Here is a 15335-nt window from a genome sequence, read left to right as displayed (position 1 = left end):
CTTACGGTGCTGCGCTACCCAGGGGCCAGCTAGCAGCTGGCTGGCTGGCACGTTCTCTAGGCCAGGGAACACGGGGCTGTGAGAGGTCTCCTTCCACGCTGCGCCCGGCCCTGCCCTGCCCTGGGAAGTGAAAAACGGTTCCTTTGGAGCCTGCTTAAAAACCTTTCTGGGGTCTGTTTAATGAGGCAGAGCCATAGCCCAGCCCCCTCCCTGTGGTGCTGGGACAGGAGCACGTGGGGAGGCTGCTGACAATATTTAGCGTAACCCAAGAGGTGATGGACAAGCATGTGCCCAGCAGTGCTAGGTTGGGGTAGCAACGAGTCCGGCTGGGCCCTGCCCCAGCGTCTGTCCCATCACTGTGGTCTCCAGTGGTTTGAAGCCCACGTTGTCCAGGGGGATCCCGAAGGCTGTGAGCTTGGCCTCATAGGTGCGCAGCAAGTCGTTGTGTGCCTGGAAGTGAAGCAGAGTGTGAGTCCCAGGGAAGTGCACACCACGCACAGGTCTTCACTAGCTAGCGCCTACCCGTGCAGAGCACCCACTCCTGCACCATCCCCGGTGGTGCCCGGCAGGGGCAAAGGGGAGCTGTCATCATAACCTGATCTCGGGCCCTGAGCCAGTCTGGGTGCTGGGGGCCCCTGGGTAACCCCCTCACAGAGAGAACCAGCACCGTGTGTCTAATTCCTGCCCAGCAGCGAGGGCTGCCCACACAATAGGAGATGCCAATGTGCCAGAGGGCTGAGCTGCCTGGCCAGCTCTTTCTAGCTTTGCCACATAATCAAGAGGATTAAAATCCTGATACCACAAGGGAGGTGCTGGGCAAAGGCTGTGTCTGTCTGTGCACACGTGTGCGGGAACAGCCCCTCCACTGCCTCCTCTCCTGCAGGAGAGATGACGTCTAACAGAGCCACGGAGGAGCAGTGCCCTGGAGCTTCTCCTCCATCCCCATTAGGTTTTGCACAGGAGGACTCTCCCTGCAGGGCATGTGACCATGTGGCATGTCCCAGCGCTGACCCTGCCTGGTTCCACTGGGGCGGGAGAGAAGCAGGGTCCCCTTTCCTCACCTTGCAGACTCGGGCCAGCTCGTACTGGAGATCCTTGATGGTGTTGTTCTTGGAATCCAGCACGTCCTGGGAAGGGAGATCAGAGCCTTGTTACTGGTTGGGTCCCCCGGGCATGGGTCAGAGCCCAGCTCAGCATGGTGCCACGGGAAAGCTGCAGAGATTGGCGTGGCAAGGTTCCCACAGTGCTGCCAGAGGAGGTGGTGCCTGCTGGCTGGGGGGACCGGAACATAACCCCAGAACCCTGCTCAGTGTAACTGACCCAGAGACTGAGATGCCTTAGTGCTGCCTGCCGCCAGTTTATGTTGCTTCTGGTAGGTTAGACATGGCCTCATGCTCCCTTAGGTAACGAACACTGTGGAGAAGCCCATGCCCCTGCACGGCACTGCGGGAGCTCGCAGCCCGCATCACCCCACTCCAGCCTGGTTTCCTCCCAGCACCAAGCCACAGATACGACAGAGGGAATCCTCAGGCCACTCTATGGAGTACGACCTTAGTCCCCAGGGAGGCATTAAGAGTGCCTTGAAACCTTCCCATGACAAGCAGTCCCCACCCGATCCCACCCTCCTGCCTCACAACCACAGGGTCCAAATCCAGCCCTTCTGGGTGCCCAGTGCCCATTGACAGCCAGCCTAGCACAGACCCCCGGGCTCTGCAGCTGGAGAAAACTGAGACTGGAGGAGATCCAGGGCCCTGGTGGCTGAGTAGGGCCCTTTCTCTGAGCCCCCTTGTCAAACTGCTCCACCTGGTCTGACATTCTGGGGTTCAGGAATATGTTCTCCCTTTGGTTAAGCGGCTGGTTTGCTGCAGAAGCTGTGGGATGTGTGGAGGCTGCACATGTGTCTATTAAGCATGAGGTGCCTGACTTGCCAGCAGCCTGTGCTCTGCAGAGGGCAGCAAACGAACAACAGGGTGGAGGGCCCTGCTCAGGGGCTGGTCTCAGGAAGGCAGGGGACCCCCAGTTTGGGGCCATATTATGAAAGGAACCCCTGGCGGGGTATGGAGTTGTGATGAGGCGAGGTGGCTATGCCTCACGTATGCTGCCTGGCCTTTCCGCTCCCAGAACCCAACCAGGGGCCTCTGACCTTGGTGCCACCGAGAGCTTGTCTACACTAGTTAAATCGGTCCTGAGATGTACCAACAGTGCCGCTCTGCTAACATTAGTGTGAGGGGAAGGCCAGGGCTGCATTTTTGCCGCTCCGTCACCTAACTGCTCAAATGCCAGGGCCCAGGCTGCACGGCACCAGTGCAGAGTTACAGACCAGAAGCTTTGCAGTGTAGATGTAGCCTGCAAGAGGCAGCTGAGCAAAGGAATTTGGAGACTCCAGCACCGCCAGCAGCTGCTGGAGAGATCATTGCCTTGGTGGTTTCTGAAGAATGTGTTTTGTGATCTGCTCCCCCCAGGCCAGGCAGTGGAGCTCATTCCATCCCCAGTGTCTGAGCACTACAGCACTGTTACTTCATCCTCACAACACCACAGGGAGGGAGGGAGGGAAATTGTATCTCCATTATAGTGCTGGAAGCTGAGCACGGGGTGGATGAAGTGACTGGCCCCAGGTCACACAGGAAATCCATGGCTGAGCCAGGAACCCAGCTCTCCTGAGTCCTGAGCCCATTGGAGCTGGGCTGGGACAAAGGCAGACAAGTGCTGCTTCTCCTGTTACTGCTGCCACTTGCTTGGAATGTGGAATCACTAAGCCTGTTCTCCCCTCGCCCCAGGAGCTCCCTGCCATGTATTTTTAGGGTGCCAGACGTCCCAGAGCCTGCTGTGAGCCATAGAGCCAGGAAGGAAAGCAGGTGGTGTGGGGGGGGGGACTGACTAGTGAGATTCATCTTAGTTCATCATTGGTCATTACGTCCCCACTAGCCCCCATGGCCATAAAGCCCCGGGTATGCCTCCACTAGAGCTGGCAGGTGTCATTGCCAGCTCCAGGAGACATACCCGTGCTAGCTCTCATCGAGCTACCTGCTAAAATCCCAGTGTCGCTCTAGAGGTGCAGGCAGCAGGAGAGGCTGCTGCCCCAGTATGACACTTCGAGCGAGGAATCGCCTTCCAGCTCCACGTGGTGGCATGGCCAGAGTGGAGCCTGCTTAGATTGCCGGGGGTGGGGCCAGCCAGGAGAAGGCTGTCTCCGCAGAGCTGGCCAGGGGAAGCCTGGGTGAGGCTGCTGCTCAGGGTGCTTCCATCCCTCACCTTGACAGAGTACAAACAAGCAGAGTGCCCGGCTTGCGGAGCCTGGCACACAAAGGAATCAGCAGCCCCGACAATTCTCCTGTGGGATGGGACTCGGCACAGCCCTTTCCACAGCTGCGGGAGCGAGACTCAGCACTGAGCTGCCCCTCATGCGAGGAGAATCCTAGTGCCCCGGGGGGTTACCCATACAATGGCCTTCATGGCAGTGACAGGAGGCCGCTGAAACCCATCCCCTTGCCACAGCGGTAGCCTAGGGATTCTGGCAGGACAATGGACCATGTCAGGGCTTTTCCCTGGGTGTGCCAGGACCCCAGCTCTACACACATCTTAGAGGTGAAATTCTCCGAAGACGAGGGGTGAATCTTCCCGTCCTCCCACTCTATTGGGCCTCTCCTCCTGCACCACAAGCCTGGGGCTGCGCTAACAGAGCAGAAGCTCTGACAAAACTACCAAGCTCAGCTAGCCACCAGGAGGGAGTAACAGAGTGTGGGGTCCCACAAGGTTGGTCCTCGCTCCTCAGAGGGTGCAGGGAGAAGGAGAGGGCTCCCGCCTGGTCACAAAGGGACCATTCTCTGATGCCTTCTCCAAGCCTGTCTGCACCACGAATGTAGCCCCCTGCTGCCTCCAGCAGGATCCCTCTCCAGCTACAGAGACTGCTCTCAACTCTTTGGTGCTGAGGTTAAAAGGCCAGAGATTTAGCCCATGTTTAGCCACAGAGCAGGCCCGGCCCCCAGTGCAGCCCTGTCACCCCAAGCCCTAACCCTTGCAGCGGGGAGGGGGCAAGCCCAGCAAGAAGGGACCCTTCCGCTCCTATCTCTCCCCCAAGACCCTGAAGCAGGGTACGGTACCTCCAGTTTGCGTGTGACCATGGTGAGGGCGCTGGGGTCGAGATTGGAGGCTGAGAGGACTTCGTTAAGCTGCACGTCCTTCTTCTCCAGTATGTTGGAGAGGGCCTTTAACTTGCGCTCCAGCAGCAGGTTCTTGAAGCCAGTCTTCTGCTGTACCTCATTAATAGCTTTGGTGAACTTCTGATAGAGCTCGTCTCGTTCTGCCTGCACCTGCTCAGGAGAGAGACACACACCCAGTTGGCAAGGAGAGCTCCATGCCATGCCTTCAAAACCATCTGCTCTGCACTGCAGTGCAGGAACAGCCACACTGGGACTGACCAATGGGCCACCAGGTTGGGTGGCATGCCCCTGACATGGCCAATACTGGAAACTTCAGTGGAAGTTAACATACCCGACTCCCAGTGGGAAAATCCCTCCCTGTGAAGCAAGAGGAATGAGGAGTCTGGAGCATTTCTCCCCAGTCAGCACCACTGCATGTGTGTTCTTTAGCACATGCACCCCATGGGCCTGACTTTAATAAGCACAGTGTACCTGCCAGAGCCAGGAATGTCATAAACTACCCCCACCAAACAGCTCCTGCCCCAGACGGATTCCCCGTAGGACGCGGGTCTTCCCCCTTAGCCCACTTTCATTCCTCTGCACTGTATGCCCAGCTCCTGTCCTAGTTTCCACCTCAACAGCTACGTTTTGTGCTTATCCAAAGGGGCCCAAGTGCTCTGTAAACATTAGCCAATCCTCAGGTCATCTCTGAGAGGCAGGTATCACTATCCCCAGGTCAAGATGGGCTGGCTGAGAGACTGGCCCCAGGTCACGCCATGAATCAATAACAGATATGGGAAGAGAAACCATGAATCCTGGCTCCTAGCAGAGCGGTGCCATGGCAGCATGCTGGGCCCAGAGGCTGATGGATTGAAACCATCCTCTGGTAGCCACAGTCTCCTCCTTTTTTAACAGTGAGGGGAATTAATCATTGGATCAACTGACCTCGGGGCGTGATGGATTCTCCATCACTTCGAATCTTTAAACCACGACTGATGTCTTTCTCAAAGATGTACTATAGCTCAAACCAAAGTTATGGGCTTAATGCAGAAATTACTGGGTAAGGTTCTCTGGCCTGTGCTTTGCAGGTCAGATTAGATGGTGACATTTGTCCCTTCTGGCCTTAAAGTCTATGGCTGTGAGACCCCAGGACCCTATTCTGGCCCTCAGAGTAACCCCAACGCCAAGTGCATACAGGGATCACCCACTCGCCTTGCAGCGGGTAGGAATGGCAGATGTTAGCAGCAGCAACTAAGAGAACCTTGGCTCTTATCTAGTTAATGTGTCTGAATTAAGACATATCCTCCAAAGCCTATTTCCAAATGCACTGAATATGCTGCTGCCTCAATGACAGCTTGTTAATGAGGTCTCCTATCAATGTTCACATTGCTGGGGATTCTCTGCGAATTGCAGACAAGCTCCATGCTGTCTTAACCCACGCAGCTGGGGGAAAGACCCTCAGGCTACAAGCACTTAATCTGAAGCATGCTCCCTGAAGGCTGGCATGCCAGTAACAGAATCCGCCTGGTCAGAGCAGGGAGCATCCCAAAACCAGCGGTTAGAGGAGAGACCGAGGATGCTAGTTCCAGTGGAAAGGCTGGGGCTCCACAGTGGTGATCTGTTGCTGTGCTGTATCCAGCACTCCCTCACCGTAGCAGGGAGACTCTCAGCAACAATCTCTCTTGTCTTCCTCCTGGCCTAATGCTGCAGCCAGGCAACCCCAGGCCAGGAAGGGACCAGCGGAGCATGTGTTATTGTTTAGTCAAGTACAAAGCTGGGCCTGTCCACTGAGCACAGGAGATGGCAGAGCAGAGAGAGAGCTCAGAGGAGGCAGCCGCTCACACGGAACTCAGAGGGTGTCAGAACCCAGGACAACCCCAGGCTGAGCTGAGGCCTGTGCAGTCATCTACAACGTTACCATTGTGACATCATCTCACCCCAGGATCCCAGCTGTTCAGAGGGGGCTGGGGTGGGAAGGGAACTCCCCATGCTCAGGTGCTCTCACTTCCTGCCCATGGCTCTCACCTTGCTGAACCTCTGCTCCAGCACTTCATGTTCCCACTGAAGGTCTTTTAATTCCTTCTGAGTGACTTTCAAACGGGCCTTTGTGTTCTGCAGAGGGGAGGAGAAAGGGAAAGAGATTAGACGCATGCTATGGGTTCCTGGGGCAGGGGAGAGGCGGCACAGGAGAATACCAGACTCTGCTCCCCAAGCTGGGCATCACCCGCACAGAATCCTCTCTCTCTTAACAAGACACGTGCGGCTCAGGAGTCAGCCCCGGGGGGCAGGAATCCATTATTCCCCTTCCTCCACTAGAGTGAGATCCTCTGCACCCCGAGTTCGGGAATCCCCACCAGATGCTATGCTGAGGACACCAGCGTAAGCCAAGCACTGAAGGGGATTCCATTTTGGAGTCTGTCAATGTAGTTCCCAGATGACCAGCAGAGGCCACTATTCAAGCCCAGTCTGTACCCTGGACACAGCACAAGGAGTGCTCTGAAAAGGAGTGGGAGAGACACTACAGGACATGGGACCTAAACCGGATGGGAGCCGAGCAGCTGACTCACAGCCAGTGCCTCCTTGTCCTTCTCGTAGTGGGCTAGCTTCTTCTGCAGCTCGGCCACCTCCTCCCGGGCCCGCTGCAGGGGCTCTGTTTGCCTCTTGTTCTGAAGCAGCACTTCCGCCATCTCCTTCTCCAGGTGATCCTCCTTCTTCTTCATCTCCTCCATCTGCTCCTGTTCTCAGGGGCAGATACACAAGTACTGAGTCCCTGAGCAGGGCTGCCAGCATGGGGCATCGCAGCAGGAGACCCCAGGCCTGCAGGACTCCCAAGCACTGCATGTAGCACTGCTGCAGCAGCATCCTAGCAGATGGCTTACAATGGGGATGTTTATAAAGCAGCTGCATGATCTTCATGAGTGTAATTGTGTATGAGTGTCACCACTCCTCAGGATTAGAGGTGATGGTGCTCACAAAGCATATGAAGCAGCTGGGAAAACCCCTGCAGTGGAAGGCACTCAATGGGAAGCCAATACTGAAATGCGTGTAGAGTTAACAGGCAGGAACTGTCACCTCCAAGAAAGCGTCAGTCCTCTCCACACTGGGCTTCTGGCCCAGCTGTGTCCCCACTCCGGCGCCGGGCACAGGCGAGCGTTACCTTGAGAGTGTTGATGAGTGCCAGGTTGTTGAGGGTGACGTCGTTGTAGTAGTTCTTGATGTCACTGAAGGCCTTCTCGTGGTTCTTCATCAGCGTGTTGATCTGTCCGTTTTTCCTCTCCTCGATCTCATGGATCTCTGTTTTCCTCCGCAGATCCAGCTCATCCCGCAGCACGCGCATCTTCTTGTCGTACTTGGCCTCAATCTCTGAAGGGAAGCACCACACATAGCTGAGTGACCACCCCATAGGGCAGGCCAGACAGGCTGGGACCCAGTGCATGAGCACCCCTTTGCTGCTGCTACAAGCTACTTGGTCAGTCCACACTACGGGGATGGTACTCTTGGAAAGGATGCCCATTAATGGTGCCATATCAGCTCCCATTAGTGTATGGAGCAGTTACAGCAGAATCATGGAAGGGAATGCCCAGAAAGCCTGGCTGACGGCGGTGCCCAGACACCATGGGCGTGGGAACACTAGAAACACTCAGGTAATCAGCCCATGCAAATCAAACCACATTGTAATAAAGAGGTACCAGCACAAGGCCAAAGCGCCTGTAAAGTCTCCTCCAGCCCCAGAGCCCTGCAGATCCAGAGAGCCAGTAAGCAGCTGTGAAGGGCACTACCTACTGCTTGGTGCCCACTGTGGTGCCCGCCAGACCACAGTGTTAAACAATCCCCCCCGAGAGAGATGGGGGGAGCAGGGCTGCACTGCCACATGGAGACAGGCAGTGCAGAGTGAGACCTGAGTCCAACCCTGAGTGGCAGCAAAGCACCCGCAGCTGGTGCTGCTCTGATCCATTCTACATGCGCAGACAAGCTGCTCCTGGGAATTCAAACAAGCCGCTCAGCCTACAGCCCACAAGCAGCAGAAGAGGGAAGGAGGAGGAGAATGGCCATCCGCCAGTGGGGCCCTGTTTTGCTCTGGGGAGGGAGCCCAGTGGAGGCACAGTGTGATGAGTGCTAAGGCAGCTCTCACTCTGGGTTTCATACAGGAGTCCAAATAGGAACTGACCTTTCACTTGTCTCTCAAAGTCGCTGCGCAGCCGTGTGATCTCCTCCTCTTGTTTCTGACAGGGAGAAGCTGCACATTAAACCTGGATAGCCAAACAGAGAGAGAAATCCTCCCCTACTCACAGGCTCAGAGTCAAGGCCATCTGCGCACCTGGCTGCAGTGAAAAGCCATCACCGAAAGGCTTGAGGGCTGCTGACCTGCTGTGCCAGTAATGCCCGCTCTGCCAGAGGCTGCTGAGTGTGCCCCCGGATGTATGGACTACATTCAGACACCTGGGACATGCAGGGAGCCTGCACTGAACCTGCAAGTGTGTTTCAGGGGCACTCCCCCTGGCTTATGGACAGTATCACTCTCCAGGGACATTTCTTTCCCCACTGACTTTGGCCATTTCTGTTTGGCAAACACCGATTCCAGTGCCCGCTCCACCATGCCCCAGGGTTCCTTGTGCAGCACACACCAGGTTGGTTCTGCCTACAGTAACCCCCATGTCAGTGCACCAGCACCCAGCATAGCTCTGGGAACTGCACTGGATCTGCTAGATCAAATCAGACCTTTGGTCCATATTACCCAATATCCTGCCCCAGGAAATGACTAATGTCTGAGGAGGACACAAATTCCCACAATGCACCTGGCCATGCCAAAAATCCTTCCTGACCCCATGGGGATCAGCTGATGCCCTGGAGCCCATGGTTTGATTACCAATCCTACTGCAGTTTGCAAAGTGACACATGCAGTTACTGGTCACCAGGTTCTCCAGCCCCGGGTTGGATTCTGACTCCTGCGGCACTGAACCTACTGGCTGACTCCCAGCCCCGGGAGGACAGACTTCCATCAGTGACTCTAAATAGCTCTCCCACAGATGTCACTGGGTGACCCCTTAGTTTCACATTACGGGGATGGTGCAAGAGTCAGGGACTGATCAGTCTCCATTCAGCCCTTCAGAGCCTGGATGTCTCAGCCAGGTGCCTCCTCTCGCCTCCTTCTCTGACAAGCTAACCTTGGGCTCTCCCATCTCCGTTACACGCCAATACCACCTAAACCTCGACTTGCTCCGGCGTCTCTGCTGCTCTCTTCTTCCAGGCTGCGGTGAGGAGGCTGGAGAAGCCCTGCAGCTAAGGTGTCCCCAGCCCCATGATTATCTGCCTGAGAGCAACGTACCATGCGCAGGTTTTTCACCACCACCTCATTGGCCAGCTCCTGCTCCTTTAGCTCCACTTTCAAGGTGCGCATATCCTTGCGCAGCTCCGTCTCCTGGGTGCGGTGCTCCTTCTGGGCCAGCTTCATGGACACAGTGCCCTCTGCCTTCAGTTCTGTGATGTTGTTCTGATGCTCGTACAACAGGTGCTTCACCTTCTGCTTGTAAACCTGGGAAAAAGGACCTCAGTGGTGTAAAGCCACAGACAGGGATGGGAGCAGGGGGAGCCCAGCAGCGGGGACCCAGCCCTCTGCAGGGGCTTGGGAAGAGGGGCATTAGCAGATGCTGGCAAGAACACATTTGATACTGCCTGAGACACCCCTTGCTAGTGTCCTGCCCAATTCCCTTTGCCCCCTCAGGGCTCACTCAAAGAACACCGGGTGCTACTAACTACGGGCACAGCCAAGGAAGGATCTGTGGCACCCGTAAGGAGAGCTGGAATCCACTAACCGTCCTCCCTTAGCCTCTCACTTTAATCTCCACTTGATGCCGCTCCTCGGCCTCCTCCATTTCACGGTCCTTGTTGCGCAGCTCCGCCTTCTTCTCATCCAGCTGCCGACGGGTGATCTCCCAGAAGGTGTGGATCTTGTCACGCTCCAGCTGGAAGTAGTTGCGCTCCTCCCGTTCGCGGTCCAGCTCCTCCCGGAGACGCACAATGTGCTCCTCCAGCTGCAGAGCCAACAAGCACAGCTGGTGAAGGCACCGGTGGGGGAGTTCTCCTCCCACAAAATTGCTGACTTATGTCTCTCTAGCACCTGTCACCCTCTGGGGGCCCAAAGCTCTTTCCAAACTACCCACAGCAATCCCTACAGCCACCTCTGGGTGGAGCATGGCAGCTGTTTAACAGGATACAGAAATTTAGGAGGGGAAGTGACGATGCCATATCCAAAAGAAACCACAGGGCGTTTAGGGAGGTAGGCTGTAATTAGCCATTAAGATATGGATACTGGGACTAACACCCTGACCTCTGGGAAAGGGAGCTAAGGCATCTTTATTGATTGGAAGAGAACAGACCCGCAGATCTATTTGTCATCTGGAAGAGCAGTGCTGCATTCATTAACAACCAATTCTGACTCAGAATTGCAGGCTCCTCTTTTAGACTGCAGGGACATTGGGTCAGGGCTCATGTCTTCATATGTGATTGTATAGCAGCCAGCAAAGCAGGGCCTTGACCCTGAGTGGGCCTTTGGACATTACCATACTAAATAATAATACTAGGGAAGAGCCCTACCTCCTGAATCACTAACTCCCCTTTGCGCAACACCTAGTCCGTTCTCTCAGTCAAGCACTGGCTTCACTTAAGATGTGATGAGAGCGCAGCAGCTAGCATGATTGCAAATCATCAAACCACTGACTGAACAATCATAGACCTGAATCTGAACGAATACCACTTGAGGAATTAGTTTGCTTGGGCCCGGAGAGAAGAGGAAGGTGTATTTATGGCATGGGGTGTATGAATGCCCTAGTATTAGAGGGGTAGCCGTGTTAGTCTGGTTCTGTAGAAGCAGCAAAGAATCCTGTGGCACCTTATAGACTAACAGACGTTTTGCAGCATGAGCTTTCGTGGGTGAATACCCACTTCTTCGGATGCAAGCAGTGGACAACAGACATTGATTTCATCAGTAATTCAAGTTCTAAAAGGGTTATACATCTGTATCAGAGTGAGTGGAGGGGGCTGTTTCCAATAGGAAACAAAAGACAGAACAAGACATAGCGCTCAGACTAACAGGGAAATGCTAGACTGTGTCACAGAAAACCTTTTATAACTACTAAACAGTGGAACAGGGTGCAGAGAAGGGCACAGAATCCTGCTCACGGGCAACAGAGTGCAGGCTAGATGAGGGACACAGGGAAGTTATGGAAGCTCTGGAGAGGGAGAGATGAGATGGTTAAACCCTTTGGGAACCCAACTACACCCCAAAGCCCACAACAAGTCCACTCTTGTGACACCCGTGCAAATAGTTCAGGCATGTGAGGGACGGTGCAGTTGTTGGTGTGAAAACCCACCCTGTCTTTTCTACTAACCTTCACCATCTGCCATCTCCATGGGTTGAACCAAACCTTGTGCACTTTGTGCCACCAATAATCCTTACAAATGGGAGCCTCCTCTCGCCAGGAGCTCGGTGGCCATGTGAAGCCCTAGGGCAGAGAGCCCTAGGAGAGATGCTGTGAGCTCTCACCTGATCCTTGCTCATGTCCTCCGGGGGGACAGCATCCACCACCGCTGCAGCTTTGCTCCCCTTGGCCTTTTTGCCACCTTTCTTTTTGGGCGCCTTAGAAAAGAAAACAATATACATGACAGGCGTGCATACATAGCTCAGACCTACAGAGGCGCCACTGACCTGGGCTGCTGGGGAGCCACTGGGTGTGGATGTCATTCTTATCAATGAGATGACACAAGGTGGGATCATCCAGTTCCACACAGGCCAGGGGTGCAGCTTTGAGAGGGCTGGAGGGTCAGTAAAGGTACAAGAAACTCCACACTAGAGCAATTAACTAAGACTGCACTGGTACTGCTACTTCTGGTGCTGGGGACTGGGATGCATGGCTCCCTCTCACACTCCCCATGCTATGTCTGGTGTGTCCTCGCTCACCCAGATCCCATGTGGTGGAACTTGTCCTAACCAGCCAGGGCATTTTGAAGCAGCCTGAGCCCTGTGACGAGTTAGGGGCATGCACTTGAGGGGAAGGGAACAGGTGCCACGGGCTGGTGCAGCCAAGGTCTCAGAATGACCCGTCACCAGGAAGGACTGTATGACCCAGAGCTCAGGGCACTGACCAGCCCAGCTGCAGCTCCAGAAAGGCCACTGCAGCCCTGAGTCCCGAGCAAAGTGCCCAGGCACAGAGGAAATGGGACAATTCTGCTGCCTGCCCCAAATGCTGCTGCCCCCCAATAGACCCCTGAACCCAGTGTTTTCCCTCCAGCCACCCTGTCCAACCCAGGGGCTCCCCCCAGTGCCCCAGGGGACCCCTCGATCCCAGGGGCTCCCCCCAAGTGCCCCCAGAGGACCCCTCCAACCCTGGGGCTCCCCCCAGCGCCCCAGGGGACCCCTCCAACGCAGGGGATCCCCCAGGGGACCCCTCCAACCCTGGGGCTCCCCCAAGCGCTCCCCTCGACCCCAGGGTCCCCCCCTCTCACCATGGCTCCTACAGCTGCTGCTCGGGCTCGGCAGAGTCAGCGAGTCTCCAGGCAACCGCCGGGGAAGCCTCGCGAGAACTCCGGGCGGGCTGCCCCGCCCATAGCGACGCGCGCCATGGCCCTAGCAACCGCCAGCGGCGCTGCTCCCTGCGGAGCCTGGCCTGGCTCGGGGGGCGGGGCCCAGTGCGCCGGGCGGGGCCCCTCGCGGGCCGGGCCCTGCCCCAGACCCTGCTCGCCCCGCCCCGCCGGGAGCCCGGGCCCTGCAGCTCGGCCCTTCCCGCTGGCCCCTGGGGCCGCAGGCGGCGGGGCCCCTCCCCGGGGTGTCCGGGCGGCGCCTTCCCCCGCCCCGCCCCTTCCTGGCGGCGCACAGCCAAGCCCCGGCCTGTGTGCGGGCTCCGGAGCCCGCGGAACTGCCCGAGACTGCGGGGGGGGCAGTCTGACCCTCCTCCCTTCGCCCGGCCATTGGGGCCCAGTGCCAGCCAGTCTGTGGGTGCGCAGCACGTCGGGCTCCCGGCTGTCGGGTGGGGGACAGGGACAGGGGTGGCCAGTCAGACTCGAAGCTCAGCATGATGCCATCAGGTGGCAGAGCATCCAGGCTCCATTCCTGTGCTTCTCCCACCCGCCCATCTACCCCCTGGCTGCCAGGCACCTGGAAAGACACAAGCACCAGCCACAGGTTTCCGTGGAGCAGGATGATCCAGATATGACCTGCCTGGTGTCCCCTGAGCTTCCCTATGTGGAAGTCATAGTGCGAACAGATAACAAAACCGGAGATGCCACTGCCCACAGGCACCTTTCTGATGTGAAGTTCACCTGATTCAAAGAAACCTGTTCACAGTGCAGGGAGCATGCAGCATGCACTCTACATGGTACTACACCAGGGGTGGGCAAACTTTTTGGCCTGAGGGCCACATCTGGGAATAGAAATTGTATGGTGGGCCATGAATCCTCACAAAATTGGGGTTGGAGTGCGGGGGGGGGTGAGGGCTCCAGCAGGGGGTGCGGGCTCTGGGGTGGGGCTGGGGATGAGGAGTTTGGGGCGTAGGAGGGTGCTTTGGGCTCGGACCGAGGGGTTTGGAGGGCATGAGGAGGATCAGGGCTGGGTTAGGGGCGTGGGGAGAGGCTCAGGGGCACAGGCTCCAGGCAGTGCTTACCTCAAGCAGCTCCTGGAAGCAGCGGCCTGTCCCTTCTCCGGTTCCTATGCTGAGGCACAGCCAGATGGTTCTGCATGCTGCCTGTCTGCAGGCACTGCCCCTGCAGCTCCCATTGGAGTGCCGGAGGGGGCCATTGGAGCCTGTAGGAGCGAGAGGGGGGCCATGCTGCGGCTTCCGGGAGCTGTGTGGAGTGGGGCAAGCCCCAGACCCCACTCCCCAGCGGGAGCTCAAGGGCTGGCTTAAAATGTCTGGTGGGCCAGATCCGGCCCACGGGCTGTAGTTTGCCCACCCATGCACTACACCCAAAGGCCACTCATAACCTTCAGCAGACACAGGATGCAGCTGCCTTCTTGCCTAGCAGGGCTCCACACAGGAAGCAACCTACACTAGGGCTTCCAAGTAGCTTCCAGATGTAATTAATGGTGTTGCCTCTGCTGTATGGCATCCTTTGCGTTTTGGGGTCTGCCTCCCTTAGGCTGGCATCCCAAGGGTGTTTGCAGTGAGGGAACTGGGACTCACTTGGCCCAAGACCACTCTGCAAGGCTCTCTCCCAGGAGATGCTGAATGGGAGGTGTCTCTGATAGAGACTCAGTGTTCCTGGGACACATTGGTAGCCAATGCCCTGTGGGTGCATTATACACTGAAAACTGGAACAAAAGTTCTTATGGTAGATGTGCAGGATTTTCCTGCCTCTCGGCCTAGATGAGAGGACCCAGCCCACCCCACTGCAGCACGTGTCAGCCCACACTCCCCACAGCACTGCCAGCCTTGCTGGCTATTCTGAGCTCTGGCCACTGCTGTGAATTGACCCTGTGCAGGGATGAGCTCAGTGCTCCTGGAGTTGGGCTGGAGCCCTGTTCTCAGGCAGCATCTCCAGGCTGGGCACTTGTTACTATCGTTCAGAGTTTGCTTGAAGACGGGCACTAGGTAGGCTGCAGCTACATGCAAGGCAATTTGTTAGTCAGGCACCATGTTCCATAAGAAGTGAGCAGGAAAAACCAGCAGCTGATACCTCCACAATAGATGGCTGCAATTTCCACGAATTGGCCAGCAAGGCCTCCAAAGCACGAATTTTCAGATCCTGGAGCTGGGTTCTGCAGGGTACCAAGCCCCGCCCCCACAGCTGCCACTCACCCCTCTGTGAGCCCCTCAGAGAAGCAGACCACCCTGACTTTGGTGCCTGACTGGAATTTATTTCAGTTTAATAATAACTTGAGCTGAGGCAACTGGTTTTGACATAAGTGGCCTAAACTCCCACCCAGTGACCTGCCCTGATCCCTCACTGCATCTAGCTCCTGTGGGCAGCTCCAGAGATGTCACTTCGCTGCAGCCAGCAGGAGGTGCTGCTCTTGGCAGCGTGTGTGGGAGGGATGGAATTGGGGGATACAGTGGGCTGCCTTTGAATGTCATGCATTAACGGGAATCACAGGCCAGGGACCCAGGAGATCTGTGTCCGCACAGACCCCACCACTGTGTCCTTCATCCCTGGAAAAGCGGAGACTCCCCCATCACCCTCCCGGGTCCTCCACCGCCTCCAAGG

The 15335-nt window shown here is 56.6% G+C and overlaps 2 protein-coding genes and 1 long non-coding RNA gene across 4 annotated transcripts; 2 read left to right on the top strand and 1 right to left on the bottom strand.

Moving 5' to 3' along the window:
- Positions 1 to 148: 148 nt before the first annotated feature.
- Positions 149 to 12743, bottom strand: GAS8 (growth arrest specific 8). The gene is made up of 11 exons (XM_039503685.1): positions 12642 to 12743; positions 11683 to 11775; positions 9974 to 10171; positions 9466 to 9672; positions 8308 to 8362; positions 7297 to 7502; positions 6707 to 6874; positions 6165 to 6251; positions 4101 to 4310; positions 1062 to 1127; positions 149 to 450 (listed from the first exon to the last, which is right to left on the bottom strand). The coding sequence occupies exons 1-11, from the start codon at positions 12642 to 12644 to the stop codon at positions 301 to 303; spliced, it is 1443 nt and encodes a 480-aa protein (XP_039359619.1). The 5' UTR covers positions 12645 to 12743; the 3' UTR covers positions 149 to 300.
- On the top strand, positions 6244 to 9357 carry LOC120384696. Of its 2 annotated transcripts, XR_005589038.1 has the most exons (3): positions 6700 to 6838; positions 7450 to 7783; positions 8370 to 9357. It is a non-coding gene; the product is annotated as an uncharacterized LOC120384696 (long non-coding RNA). The 2 variants fall into 2 exon arrangements; XR_005589037.1 differs by having other exon boundaries at positions 6244 to 6838; positions 7450 to 9357.
- Positions 12643 to 13588, top strand: LOC120384678 (translation initiation factor IF-2-like). Its single transcript, XM_039503661.1, has one exon. It carries the CDS (start codon positions 12643 to 12645, stop codon positions 13456 to 13458), a length of 816 nt encoding a protein of 271 aa, XP_039359595.1. The 3' UTR covers positions 13459 to 13588.
- The last annotated feature ends 1747 nt before the right edge of the window (positions 13589 to 15335 follow it).

The sequence above is a fragment of the Mauremys reevesii genome, linkage group 16 (assembly GCF_016161935.1).
Source record: "Mauremys reevesii isolate NIE-2019 linkage group 16, ASM1616193v1, whole genome shotgun sequence".
NCBI classification, from domain to species: Eukaryota; Metazoa; Chordata; order Testudines; family Geoemydidae; genus Mauremys; species Mauremys reevesii.
The sequence above is the reverse complement of the archived record's forward strand: the minus strand, read 5'-3'. Positions and strand labels throughout refer to the sequence as shown.